Raw genomic sequence first — 14,840 nt, 5'->3', positions numbered from 1 at the left:
CCATGCCTCTTTACTTGTCAATACGCCTTGCATGGGATACCTTATCAAATGCCTTGCTGAAATCCATATACTCTACATCTACTGCTCTTCCTTCATCAATGTGTTTAGTCATATCCTCAAAAAATTCAATCAGGCTCATAAGGCACGATTTGCCCTTGACAATCCCATGCTGACTACTCCTAATCATATTGTATCTCTCCAAATGTTCATAAATCCTGTTTCTCAGGATCTTCTCCATGAAGTTACCAACCACTAAGGTAAGACACACTGGTCTATAATTCCCTGGGCTATCTCTGCTTCATTTCTTGAATAAAGGAACAACATCTGCAACCCCCCCCCCTCCCAATCCTCCTTAACTTCTCCTGTTAACATTGATGATGCAAGGATCATGACGAGAGGCACAGCAATCTCCTCCCTCGACTCCCAAAGTACCCTGAGGTACATCTCATCCAGTCCCGGCGATTTATCCAACTTTATACTTTCCAAAAGCTCCAGCACATCCTCTTCCATAATATCTACATGCGCAAGTACTTCAGTCCACTTTAAGTCATCTCTGCAAGTGCCAAAATCCTTTTCCATAGTGAATACTGAAGTAAAGTATTCATTAAGTACCTCTGCTATTTCCTCTGGTTCCATACACACTTTCCCACTGCCACACTTGATAGGTCCTAATCGTTCACGTCTTATCCTCTTGCTCTTCAGATACTTGTAGAATGCTTTGCAGTTTTCATTAATCCTGCCCACAAAGGCCTTCTCATGGCCCCTTCTGGCTCTCCTAATTTCCTTCTTGAGTTCCTTCATAGTAGCTTTATCAACTTCTAGATCTCTAACATTACCTAGCTCTCTGAACCTTTTGTAAGCTTTTCTTTTCTTCTTGACTAGATTTATTACAGTCATTGTACACTACGGTTTCTGTACCCTACCATAACTTCCCTGTCTCATTGGAACTTACCTATACAGAACTCCACACAAATATACCCTGAATATTTGCCACATTAATTCCGTAATTTTCCCTGAGAACATCTGTTTCCAACTTAAGCCTCCAATTTCCTGCCAGATAGCCTCATAGTTCCCCTTACTCCAATTCAACGCTTTTCTAATTTGTCCATCTCCAATGCTGTTGTGAAGGAGACAGAATTATGATCACTATCTCCAAAATGCTCTCCCACTGAGAGATCTGACACCTGTCCAGGTTCACTTCCCCATACCAAGTCAAGTACCTCCTCTCCTCTTGTAGGCTGATCTGCATATTGTGTCTAGAAACCTGCCTGTATACAAGTAACATAATGTTCATTCCCTGAGATTGCAGCGCGTGTAGCGGACAATCGCTGTACTGTTGGGGATCAGCAGCTCCCCGAAAGTGAAAGAATTCTGAATCAGGAAGTGCTGGGAGTTAATATGGCTTCGAAAGGACCGGCCGAGAGTTGGACCGAGGAGACAATTTGTCTCATCTGCCTGGAATTATTCACCGATCCGGTATCATTGCAGTGCGGACACAACTTCTGTCGCTCTTGTATCACACGATGTTGGGAAAGGAAGGGGAGAAACTCCTGTCCGGAATGTAGAGAGGTGATTGCTGACCGCACCCTCAGGGTCAATCGTGCCTTAGCAAATCTGGCAGAAAAAGCTCGAAATCTAAACCTGAATCCGAAAGGGAAGGAGAGTAACCTTCACTGCGAGGAACATGAGGAAGAACTGAAGCTGTTTTGTGAAACAGACAAGACATTGATCTGTCTGATCTGTGCAGTTGCGCAAGAACACGGAGAACACCGCTTCCTGCCGATTAAAGAAGCTGTTAAAATCTACAAGGTAAAACTTACACAAATTTGATATTCAACCCAACCTCACTCGACCGACCAATCAACACACGAGCCTCATAACCAACACACCATTCTCTGCATTTTTCGCCATCTCCAAAAGGATCCTAGCACATCTTTGCTTCGCACAGCCCATCCCAATCCCTCCCCACAACTCTCCGCTTTCTGCAGGGATCGCTCTCTATGTAACTCCCTTATCTACTGGCTCCTCTTCACTGATCTCCCTCTTAGCACTTGTATCTGACAGCGGGACAGGTTCCGCACCTGACTCCTATACCTCCTCCTCGTCACCATTCTGGACCACAAACAGTCCCAATGCAATTGAACTCAGTAGGTACATTTAATGTCAGAGAAACGTACACAATAGACATCCTGAAATAACGTTTCTCCACAGACATCCACGAAAACAGTGGAATGCTCCAAAGAATGAAAGGGAGTTAAACGTTCGAACCCCAAAGCCCCCCCACCCCGCCCAGATCCCTCCGCCCACACATACGCAGCAGTAAGGCAAATAAACTCCTCCCCACCAACAAAAAAAGAATCGGCACACTCCACCGAGCACTCAAGCGTACAACAAAGCATCAATAAAGACACAGCCTTGCAGTACTACAAAGACTACTCGTTCACACGGTAATTCGACATAAATCAGCTTCATTATTCATCAACCCCCACCCACATTTTCTCTCCGGCACCTGTCAGCTGGTTCTCATCCCCAACTGTTTTATTCTGGAGTCTGTCGCAATCCTTTCCAGTCCTACTGAATGGTCACATACCGAAGCACCCACTGTTTATTTCCCGTGCATAGATGCTGCCTGACTCATTCAGTTCCTCCAGCATTTTCTGTGTGATAATCGGGTTTGTTCACCTGTTTCTTTTGATTTATCTTTGTTTCTATTTTCTTCACTCTCTGACTTCCAGGATCAGCTAAAATCTTCCTTAAACTCTCTAACAAAACGGAAATCAGACTTCCTGGAAAAGGAGCAGCAACAGAAAGAAAAGATTTCTGGAGTTCGGGTGAGGGACATTTCTGATATTGCTCTATAGTTTTGCTCTCTTTAATGCAGAATAGCAGAGTATCGCAGATCCAGTGACCTGCATTCGATCCTAACCACTGGTGCTGTCTATGTGGAGATTGAGTGTTGTCCCTGTTACCACAACTCTTTCAGACACATCTCAAGGACATTGCCCCTGTGAAGGTTTGGAAGAGTGTTCATAAATCAAATGGGATTTAATGTGTCAACGGGCGAGAATGGGTTTCAGGAAAACGGGACCAGAATGCTCTCAGAAGTAGCGTGGATTTTCAAGGGCCATATGGTCACCTTAAATATCTGTGAAGGAATGGCGTTGATGTGAATGCGCTCAGTACTACATGGATTTTAGTGGACAGAATGTCCATAATGGCCTTAATGTCAGAAGGAAATACAACACAGCAATATAAGAAATTAATCTTCACTTTTCATTCGACAGGAACAGTCCAACAGCATTCAGACCCACATCACATCCCAGTTTGCTGAACTGCACCAGATTATCACGGAGAAAGAGCAGAGCTTACTCAGGGATCTCAGGCATGAAGAGGAGAGGATTCTAAATCCAATGGAAAAAAATCTTCGAGAGATTCAGGAGAATATAAGGTTAATTCAGGAGGAAATCACAAAGTTAAAGGAACAGATGGATCAAAAAGACAGTGTGATATTTCTCAAGGTGAGGGATTATATTTTAATTTGTTTCTGTCGCAGGTCACTAAATGAACAGTGGTATTTTTGAAATAAACACAGGACAGCGGCTGATTCCAACAAATCAATTGCTGCTACTGGCCACCTCTCACAGATTGTTATACCTATGTGATGCGCCCACTAATCATTCCATAATGACATTCAAAATGTCGAAAAGATATGTTTGATACTTCATCAGCACCAGATAATTTTTAAGCAAGGAATTTCGAGGTAATTAATCATGAAGTAAGCTGCAACTGAGTGCTCAATGAAATATGTGACATCGGTCCATCCCCAGCTCAAAACAGTCCAGAACAAAGTATAAACATGTAACTTATTCCCTTCCCATTTACCACACCCCCAGTCACGTGACTAGTTACCATTAAGGACACAGTCTGTTGATTGTGTCCTTAATTACTACTTTACTTACCCTCTAAACCTCCCATTGATGCCCAGTTGCAGTCACAGACTGTGACTTTGTGTCTGGTGCAATGGGTATGAGGATATCTTTGTTAATCAGTGAAAACAAAGAATATGACCCACACATCAGATTTATCCTCTATATCTGGTCCATCAGATTATGGAAACTTTCACTGTTTCTTTACCTTTTCAGATAAGTTTCACATGAGATTATATCTTATTCACTATAATAAACAGTCCATTCGGCCTACCTTTTCCTATCAATTTCCCTGCTTCCCTCCTCGCACCTGCTCACCGCACCCAGCAACAGTGCCGTGACCTCCACGATCCCTCATGAGTTTATTCAGTTTTCCCATTACATTCAATCTCTGTTGTTCCTCTGCAGCTACTGCTGTGGCAGTGAGTTCCACATCCTCCTCACTAAATTTATCGTGGGATTTATTAAAAACGATCTGGTAGTTTATCTTTGACTGAAGGTCTCCCCATAAGTAGAAACAAAGAAAACCTACAGCACAATACAGGCCACAATGCTATGCCAAATATTTATTAGCATTAGAAAGTACCTCGGGTTACCCATAGTGCTCTATTTTACTAAGCTCTATGCAGCTATGATGAAGTCTCTTAAAAGACCCTATCGTATCTGCCTCCACCACCGTAGTCTGCAGCCCAGTGCATGCACTCGCCAGTCTCTACATAAAATTCTTACCCTGACATCTCCTCTGCACCTACTTCCAAGCACCTTACAATGGCGTCGTCTCATGTTAGCCAGAAATTGAAGTACTTTCTCCACCAGTACACAATCAAATCCATTACTAATCTGAAATTGTTCCATTTTATCATTCTGACATCTTAACTAGGTTAAAATGCACAACCAATCCGCACTTTCCTCTAAGTTTCTTCCTCTCAGTAATAGTCTAATTTTCAGAAACATTCCCTGTAATTTTCCCCATGGTTCTGATTGTCCGTTTGAGTGAGTGACTGCGGGAGTGGGAATTTTCAACATCTTGTAATGATTTGGATGAAATTCAGGATGTCGGCAGTAAATCAATGTCTAATCAGATTTGTCTTTTATTTATTTCAGGAGGAAGCTCATCAGAACAGGAGGTAGGATATGCTCTTTACTGAAACCCATTATGGATTTGTGAAATAGTTCTAAATACCAGTTTATCACCAGCAGTTTAATATTTACAGAATTAGTGACGATGTCCAGGAATTGTCAGTGACAGATGAAGCTCTACCAGTTGAAAAATTTGTTCACCCCTATTTGTTGAACACAGTGCTGAGAGAAGCACATGATGCCATTAATAGAGGTAAAACTTACAAAGATTCATTCCGCCTTGTTTATGAAACATGATTGTTATAATTTAAAGCAAAGATTATCTGGAATAGTGGACTGAAGGTGAACTGAAGTTTATTCCACATCAACCCCACCGACTGGGAGGCATCACTGTCACCTGGTCAGCTGGAGATGTCAGACCACTGGACACACCTGCACATGGTCACAATACAACTAATACACGGGACTGGCAGATGAACCTCTGCGTCCTGATCCCAGGCACACTGCACTAACACGCCAAGGCATGACATTGAATCCTACCACAGGAGCTGGGAAATTAATACTGACTTGATGCTATTGCAGGGAATAAAAGCAGGTATCAGTGTGGTCACCGGGACTTTCAGAAAAATACACATGTTTTGTGCTGTACAGAGTCTGATTGACACAGGTCTTTCCCTTCTGGATCCACAACTCTCACTGTTGTTAGAGGGAGAAGAGGGGATCAGTAGTGATAGGGGATTCAATCGTTCGGAGAACAAACAGGAGAATCCATGGATGTGAACGGGTCACCCGAATGGTATGTTGCCTCCTCGGTGCCAGAGTTGGGGATGTCTCGGATTGTGTCTGCAGCACTTTAGAGAGGGAGGGAAAACAGCCAGATATGTCGGCACATTTTGGGACAGTTCTGGAGGATGTAAAAGCAAAGAGCTCTTGAATATATAATTTAGAGAGCTTGGTAGAAAGCTGTGAAGCAGTATCTCCAGGTTTGTAATTTCTGTATTGCTGCATGTACCACGTGCTGGTGAGGGTAGAAACAGGTCAATTTGGCAGATTAAAGATGGCTGAAAAGCTAATGCAGGAATCAGGGCTTCAGGTTTTTTGATCATTGGGATCTCTTCTGGTGGAGGTTGACCTGCTCAAAATGGATGTATTGGACCTGTACCCAAGGGAGAACAATATTCTCATAGAGTGTTGCAAGGGAGTGACCAGGGATGAACCCAAGTGCAGGGCACAGGCACGGAGGCAGGGTCGAGAGGCGCTAGCACAGTCACAAACATGGAACAGGTTACCAGGGAAATCTTGACTCAGAGACCAGGTTTACATCGAAAATCTAGGGAATGGAGCAGAGCATAGAACTAACAGTACTAAGGGATCAGGAAATGGTGTTTACAGACACCAGAATCGCCAACGAACTGGCGACCCATGAATGAGCGGCCAGAGTTCTAATCCTATATTCTCTAATGGGAACCAGGTATGCTGTAATTAATTGAAATAGCCACAAATGGGATTCAGAAAATGGGTATTAAGGCACAATTATGGAGGTAGGAGTGAGATGGGAGATAGCCATGGGTCTATGACATAGAGGGGTTCCATAGAACTGTTGGGGAGGGGTTAAACTAATTTGGTCGGAAGTGGGTGTGTTGATAACGATTGAAGGGACAGGACTTATGGTAAAAATGCAAAGATACCATGCAGTCAGACTGTCAGATAGAGCAGACAGTCTGGATGCAATTGCAGCTCGCAGTCTGAGTATCAGAGCTTTAGGGATGCAGAATAAAAAGGGTAGCAGATACAGTAAACCAAGTGTTATATCTCAATGCATGGCATTTGAGAAATAAGGTGGATGATCTTGTTGCTCGGTTACCGATCATCAAGTATGATGTTGTGGCCATCACTGATTCGTGGATGAATGATAGTTGCAGTTGGGAGCTGAATGCTCAAGGTTACACAATGTATTGGTAGTATAGGAAAATATGCAGACAGGGGGCATGGCTGTCCTGGTAAATCAGTAGAGAGATGTGACATAGGATTGGAAGATGTTGAATCCTTGTGGGTTGAGGTAAGGAACTGCAAAAGTGAAAATGACCCTGATGGCAGTCATATACATGCTGCGGTACCATTTCCCAGAAGGTAGCAACTGGCACAGTTTGTGGTTGGGGTCTCGGGTCTCCAAAAATCCTTCGGGCCCTTTTTACACACCTGACTTTGTAAAATGATATCAAATTGTTTTTCAAGTATTGCAAAAAAATAAAATAGAAATGAGAGTGGATATAGGACCATTTTAAAATAAGGCCGTGTATAACAGACAATAAGCAAGAGGAGTAGGAGTAGGCTATTCGGCCCTTCGGGTCAGCACTGCCTTTCAATGTAATCATGGCTGATCATCCACAATCAGTACCCCGTTCCTGCCTTCTCCCCATATCCCTTGACTCCGCTATCTTTAAGAGTTCTAGCTAACTCTTTCTTGAAAGCATCCAGAGAATTGGCCTCCACTGCCTTCTGAGGCAGAGCATTCTATAGATCCACAACTCTGAGTGAAAAGGTTTTTCCTGAACTCCATTCTAAATGACCTACACCTTATTCTTAAACTGTGGCCCCTGTTTCTGGACACCCCTAACATCGTTAACATGTTTCCTGCCTCTACCGGGTCCAATCCCTTAATAATCGTAGATGTTTCAATCAGATCCCCTCTCATCCTTCTAAATTCCAGTGTATACAAGCCCAGTCGCTCCAATCTTTCAACACACAACAGTCCTGCCATCCCAGGAATTAACCTCGTGAGCCTACGCTGCACTCCCTCAATAGCAAGAAAGCCCTTCCTCAAATTTTGAGACCAAAACTGAACACAATACTCCAGGTGTGTTGTCACCAGGGGCCTGTACTACCACAGAAGGACCTCTTTGCTCCTATACTCAACTCCTCTTGTTTTGAAGGCCAAAATGCTATTAGCTTTCTTCACTGCCTGCTGTACCTGCATGCTTACTTTCAGTGACTGATGTACAAGAACACCTAGATCTCATTGTACTTACACTTTTCCAAATACTTTCCAACTACAGAACCAACTACTTTGGTTCTGTCTTCACTAAAGAGGACATAAATAATCTTCCAGAAATAGTAAGGGTCCGAGGGTCTAGTGAGATGGAAGAACTGAGGGAAATACATGTTAGTAGGGAAGTGGTGTTAGGTAAATTGAAGGGATTAAAGGCAGATAAATCCCCATGGCCAGATGGTCTGCATCCCAGAGAGCTTAAGGAAGTAGCCCGAGAAATACTGGATACATTAGTGATAGCTTTTCAAAACTCCTTAGACTCTGGATTAGTTCCTGAGGATTGTAGGGTGGCTAATGTAACCCCTCTTTTTAAAAACAGACGGAGAGCGAAACCGGGGAATTATAGTCTGGTTAGTCTGACATCGATGGTGGGGAAAATGCTAGAGCTGGTTATCAAAGATTTGAAAACAGCACACTTGGAAAGAGGTGAAAGCATCGGACAAAGTCAGCATGGATTTGTGAAAGGAAAATCATGTCTGACGAATCTTACAGAATTTTTTGAAGATGTATCTAGTAGAGTGGATAGGAGTGAGCCAGTGGATGTGGTATATTTAGATTTTCAAAAGTCTTTTGACATGGCCCCACACAGGAGATTAGTGTGCAAACTTAAAGCACACGGTATTGGGGGTATGGTATTGATGTGGATAGATTGCTTGGCAGACAGGAAGCAAAGAGTGGATGTAAACAGGACCTTTTCAGAATGGCAGGCAGTGACTAGTGGGGTACTGCAAGGCTCAGTGCTGGGACCCCAGTTGTTTAGAATATATATTAATGATTTAGACGAGGGAATTAAGTTCAGCATCTCCAAGTTTGCAGTTGCAGTTGCAGTTGCAGTTTGCAGTTGAAGTTGGGCGGTGGTGTTAGCTGTGAGGAGGATGCTAAGAGGATGCAGGGTGACTTGGATAGGTTAGGTGAGTGGGCATATTCATGGCAGATGCAATTTAATGTGGATAAATGTGAGGTTATCCACTTTGCTTGCACGAACAGGAAAACAGATTATAATCTGAACAGCGGCCAATTAGGAAAAGGGGAGATGCAACGAGACCTGGGTGTCATTGTACACCAGTCATTGAAGGTGGGCATGCAGATATAGCAGCTGGTGAAAAAGGCAAATGGTATGTTGGCATTCATAGCAAAAGGATTTGAGTACAGGAGCAGGGAGGTTCTACTGCTGTTGTACAAGGGCTTGGTGAGACCACTCCTAGAATATTGTGTGCAATTTTGGTCCCCTAATCTGAGGAAAGACATTCTTGCCATAGAGGGAGTACAGAGAAGGCTCACCAGATTGATTCCTGGGATGGCAGGACTTTCATATGAAGAAAAATTGTATTGACTAGGATTATACTCACTGGAATTTAGAAGATTGAGGGGGGATCTTCTTGAAAGATATAAAGTTCTAAAGGGATTGGACAGGCTAGATGCAGGAAGATTGTTTTCAATGTTGGGGAAGTCCAGAACGAGGGGTCACAGTTTAAGGATAAAGGGGAAGCCGTTTAGGACCGAGATGAGGACAAACTTTTTCACACAGAGAGTGGTGAATCTGTGGAATTCTCTGCCACAGGAAACAGTTGAGGCCAGGTCATTGGCTATATTTAAAAGAGGAAGTTAGATTTGGCCCTTGTGGCTAAAGTGATCAGGGGGTACAGAGAGAAAGCAGGTACAGGGTTCTGAGTTGGATGATAAGCCATGATCATACTGAATGGCGGTGCATGCTCGAAGGGCTGATTGGCCTGCTCCTGCACCTATTTTCTATGATTCTATGTTTTCCTAACTTGGCACCATTCAGATCGTAATCTGCCTTCCTGTTCTTGCCACCAAAGTGGATGAGCTCACAGTTATCCTCATTAAACTGCATCGGCCATGCACCTACCAACTCACCCAACCTGTCCAAGACACCCTGCATTCTCCCAACATCCTCCACATGTTTCACACTGCCACCCAGCTTTGTGTCATCTGCAACTTTTTCTAAAGTTACTTTTAATCCCTTCATCTAAATCATTAATGTATATTGTAAATAGCTGTGGTCCCATCTTCGAGCCTTGCAGTACCCCACTAGTCACTGCCTGCCATTCTGAAAAGGATCTGTTATTCCCTACTCTTTGTTTCCTGTCTGCCAACCAATTTTCTATCCATGTTAGTACTCTAACCCTCAATATCATGCACTCTAGTTTTGCACACTAATCTCCTATGCAGGACCTTATCAAAGGCTTTCTGAAAGTCCATGTACACTACATCCACTGGTTCTCCCTTGTCCATTTTCATAGTTACATACTCAAAAACTTCCAGAAGATTATTCAAGCATGATTTACCCTTCCTGTATAGCAATGGGGCACAAAGAGATGACAGATTAACTAAATGAGTATTTTGCACCAGTCTTCTCTATGGAAGAAACTAACACTGTGGCAGATTTTGAAGTGCCAGGGAACAGTGCAGTTACTGTTACAAGGGAGAAGGTGCCCCAAAAAGTTGCATAAGTCACACAGACCAGATGAACTGTTCCATAGTGTTCTGAAAAATGTAATGGTAGACATTGTGGAGGCATTTGAAATGATCTTTCAAAAATCATTGGACTCTGGTATAGTGCTAGAGGATTGGAAAACTGCAAATGCCACTCAACTTTAAGTAAGGTGGAAGGCAGCAGAAAGAAAATTATAGACCAGTTAGCCTCACCGTTGTGGTTGGGAAGACATTAGTGTCAATTGTTAAGTATGAGGTTATGGAATACTTGGTGACACTGGAAAAGATAGGACAAGTCAGCATGAATTCCTTTAGGTAATATTTTGCCTGGCAAACCTGTTGAAGTTCTTTGAAGAGATTACAAGTAGGATAGATAAAGGGGTTGTAGTGCATGTTGTATGTTTGTACTTTCAGAAGGCCTTTGACAAGGTTGCACATTTAAAGAGGAGTAAACAGACAAAATGTTGGAGGATCTCAGCAGGCCAGGAAACATCTATTGAAAGGAGTAAACAGCCGACAGCTCGGGCTAAAATGCTTCATCAGGACACCTGTTGCTTAATGGTCCATTAAATTCATCCCTGTCCCAATGAGGGGCTGTGACCTATGGGGTTGTGGGAAAGGTGACAGAGGGATCCTCATCTCCCATCTTTGACCCCTCCACCTTCTCTTTACGTCTACACACACAGTTCACACACAGGCTTTCCACCCCTCTCTCACCAGGTTCTGGTTCACTCTGTTGATGTTGGGAGGATGTTTCCTACAGTGGATGAGTCCAGGACCGGATGCCACTGCCTCTGGCTATAGGGATGTCCATTAAGAACAGAGATGAGGAGAAATTGCTTTAGCCATGGGATAGTGAATCTGTAACAGACAGCTGTGGAGGCCAAATAACTGATGATGTTTAAAGCAGAGCAACGCACATAAAATGCCAGAGGAACTCAGCAGGCAGGAAGCATCTATAGAAAAGAGTAAACAGTCGACAGTTCGGGCTGAAACTCTTCACCAGGACCTGTGTTGCTTAAGGGTCCTTGCAAATTCTTCCCCTGTTCTCATGAAGGCCTGAAGGTAATGGGGTTGTGGGAAAGGGGACAAAGGGATCCTTATCTCCCATCTGTGTCCCCTTCCACGTTTTCTCGTTATATCTACACACACAGGCTTTCCACCATTCACCCATCTGGTTTTGGTTCATCTCTGTTCAATCGGCTGTTCATCTCTTCCCTACTCATTCCATTATTACCTCCTTTACTCTCTTGAACCTACACAGTCCCCCACCTCACACTTCATACTCGCAAATGAATGCTAACATTGAATGAAGGGCCTGTTGTTGTGCTTTACTGTTCTATGTTCTCTGTTCCCTGTTCAGAAGAATGAGAGGAGATCTCAGGGAAACAGTCTTTCAAGGTTCAGCAAGCAGGACACAGGGAGGATGTTTCCCTGTCTGAGTAGTGAATGTTCAGGTGTCATGGTCTGTTTGGAATTCTCAGCACCGGAAGGGGGTGGGGAAGAAAGGGGGGGGTGGGAATTCTTAGCCATTCAGTTCACAGATCCATCACCGTACAGCATAGAAATGTGCCCTTCGACACATCATCTCTGTGCTGACCTATTTACTCATCTACATTAATCCCATTGACCGGCGTTAGGTCAGTCTGTGTCTTGCCTATTGAATTGTCTCTTAAACACTGGAGGCCTGTGACCTGCAGGTGTCGGTGCTGGGGCCGCGTGTGTATGGCATACATATTATTGATTTGGATGAGAATATTGGTGACATAGTTGTTAGTTTTGTGGGTGACACTAAAATTCATGGTGTAGTGGACAAGGAAGAGGGTTATCTCTGTTCACACAGGGACCTTGTTTATCTCTAGAGTTGGGTATAAGGACAATGTTTTCAAATACATCTTGGCAAGGACATGGATAAGAAAGGTGGAAGGGAATAATGGGAAAATGGGAACTCATTAAAGCAAGTTGATTGGCATGAACAAATTGGGCCGAAGAGCCTCTGTGACCACCTGTTTAAATCCATTCACCCATCCCTTCCCATCTTAATCCACGCTTTTCCCGCACTGGTTTCCGCTGTCCATCTCACCTATTTCTGTTTTTGTGGGAAGATGTCGACATGAGTCGCAGACTGTTCATCTCTCTCAACACATGCTACCGGACCTGCTCGGTTCCTCCAGCATTTTGTGTCTGTTTGATCGGGAAATCTCTGCTCTTTGTCCAGCGGAAAACCCTTGGGGTGACAATAGTTGTCCATCCGCTATCATTGGTTCGTGTCGGCCACTCGACTGCGCTTGAGGCCCAGCGGCCTTTCCCTGATCCTTGAACAGTGCTGAGTATTTCCCTGATCCTTGAACAGTGCTGAGTATCTCCCTGATCCTTGAACAGTGCTGAGTATCTCCCTGATCCCCCAGACCGCACTGTCCCAGTCTTCCTCTTACCCCCAGACCGCACTGTCCCAGTCTTCCTCTTACCCCCACCCCTAGTCCCGGGGTCGCGCTGCCCGAGTCTCCCCCCGATCCCCGGGGACTCTATAATTCTCTGCTTCTCCCCCCAGTCTCTGTCACCCTGGATGTGGAAACGGCGCATCCGTGGCTCGAGGTGTCTGAGGATCGGAAGAGTGTGAGATGGACTGGGACCCGAAGGGATCTCCCTGACACCGGGAAGAGATTCACACACTCGGAATGTGTGCTGGGCTCGGAGGAAATCACATCGGGGAGACATTACTGGGAGGTGGAGGTGACAGGGAATCGGTTCTGGTGGCTGGGGGTCGCCGCAGATTCTGTGCAGAGGAAGGGAGCTGTCAGACTGAGTCCAGAGACCGGATTCTGGATCATCGGGCGGGTTGATGACGTGTTACAGTGGGATTATGACGTGTTCCGTGTTCACACCTCCTTTGATTCCCGTCTGCCTGCCTGTCCCATCCCCGGGAGGGTGGGAGTTAATCTCAGTTACGAGTCTGGGACAGTTTCATTTTACAACGCGGAGACCAAGTCCCATCTCCACACCTCCACTGGGAATAAATTCACGGGGAAACTTTATCCTTTCTTTGCGATTTGGGATGAAAACCAGGGGCTGAAAATCTGCTCCGGTTCCGCTCCGGGTCTGTAATCGGGTCGGGTCCCTGGACCGGAATCAGGAGTAAAGTCTCTGTACATATAAATGTGCAGAGAATGATATAAACCCGAGATGAGATTTTTTTGTTCCATTAATTTTAACTCGTTCACTGCGTCCGTTAACCGAACACAAAAAAAAACTGCAGATTCAGCCCCAGCCACGGGCGGCGTGTCATAAAGTCCACTCATACATGCACAGGTGTAATCGGGCAAGTGGAGGCTGTGCTGACTGGAAGAGGGCTGTCAGGGTGAATCTTGTTAAGACCATAAGCTTTAAAAAGCCATCTCATAGCTATTCAACATTTTCCTTCTCTTGAGAACTGACACCAACCTGATTTTCCGAATCCCGTTGCATATTGATCTTCCCCAAAACATTTGTGACTTTGCCATTATTACATACCTTTTCCTGCTCCAGACTGAGAATTAACAGTCACTCCCATAATTTAATAAAGCTTTTATGTGAAAACTATAAACCCCCGAAAAATTGTATTGAAGTCTACATTTGATTTTGTTCAGTCCTACATGTTTCACACTGTAATAATCTATGTTTAACAGTACTTACGCACCCCGTAACGGGTTAAAAGGACCAGCAGAAATGGAACACACCTGGAGTCTGAGTCTACTGTTAACTAACACTATTTTATTAGTGTCTACATAATAAAATAATAAAAAAAGATAAAGTAAATGGGTTAGCAGAGTTTATGCATATATAAGTGAATAAATATGAAACCCCAAACTTCTTCAGGCTTAGGCGGTAAATGATAGAGTTTTACGATGGTGTATGTGTGAAGTCAGTTCAGTTCGTGATATTGAGTAGATTGAGGGGAGAATGAGAGGTGATTTGTTTTCCCAGTGCGCCGATGCCATCAAATCTTCCCGTTGTCCACTGAAGTCCCTGTTCAAGTCACTGACTGTGATCACACAGAAGAGAGTGCCGTTTTCCCATAGTAAAACCATCAACCCAGGCAAGGGCTAAACACACTGATAGCTTTCCACCGGTCACACGTTTTCCACACTGTGAGCAAACCCCACCGTTTTCGTGGGCACACAAACCTCGTTCTGTGTCCGTGTCTCTGTTTTTCTGCGCGTCTTCTTTGTGTCTGTCTAAAAAACAAGCTGGCCTTGTATTTATCTAAACTTGCTGAACACCAGCTGTCCATTACCTGGCTCCGCCCTTCAATTTCCATAGCAACTCACGAGCTGTTCGTTGCTCTCTCT

At 44.2% G+C, this 14,840-nt stretch overlaps 1 protein-coding gene across 1 annotated transcript; it reads left to right on the top strand.

Moving 5' to 3' along the window:
• The first annotated feature begins 1,071 nt into the window (after nt 1-1,071).
• Nucleotides 1,072-14,200, top strand: LOC132396623 (zinc-binding protein A33-like). Its single transcript, XM_059974360.1, has 6 exons — nt 1,072-1,809; nt 2,736-2,831; nt 3,285-3,518; nt 5,031-5,053; nt 5,141-5,259; nt 13,064-14,200. Exons 1-6 carry the CDS (start codon nt 1,399-1,401, stop codon nt 13,615-13,617), a joined length of 1,437 nt encoding a protein of 478 aa, XP_059830343.1. The 5' UTR covers nt 1,072-1,398; the 3' UTR covers nt 13,618-14,200.
• Nucleotides 14,201-14,840: the final 640 nt, after the last annotated feature.

This window comes from Hypanus sabinus, chromosome 1 (genome assembly GCF_030144855.1).
Source record: "Hypanus sabinus isolate sHypSab1 chromosome 1, sHypSab1.hap1, whole genome shotgun sequence".
NCBI lineage: Eukaryota > Metazoa > Chordata > Chondrichthyes > Myliobatiformes > Dasyatidae > Hypanus > Hypanus sabinus.
The sequence above is the reverse complement of the archived record's forward strand: the minus strand, read 5'-3'. Positions and strand labels throughout refer to the sequence as shown.

Excerpts from the sequence above, each read along its gene's own strand:
- LOC132396623 (XM_059974360.1), top strand. The coding sequence starts at position 1,399 with ATGGCTTCGAAAGGACCGGCCGAGAGTTGGACCGAGGAGACAATTTGT. Across the intron at positions 5,054-5,140 it reads GAAGCTCATCAGAACAGGAG|AATTAGTGACGATGTCCAGG; the intron begins GTAGGATATGCT and ends TAATATTTACAG. Across the intron at positions 5,260-13,063 it reads ACATGATGCCATTAATAGAG|TCTCTGTCACCCTGGATGTG; the intron begins GTAAAACTTACA and ends TTCTCCCCCCAG.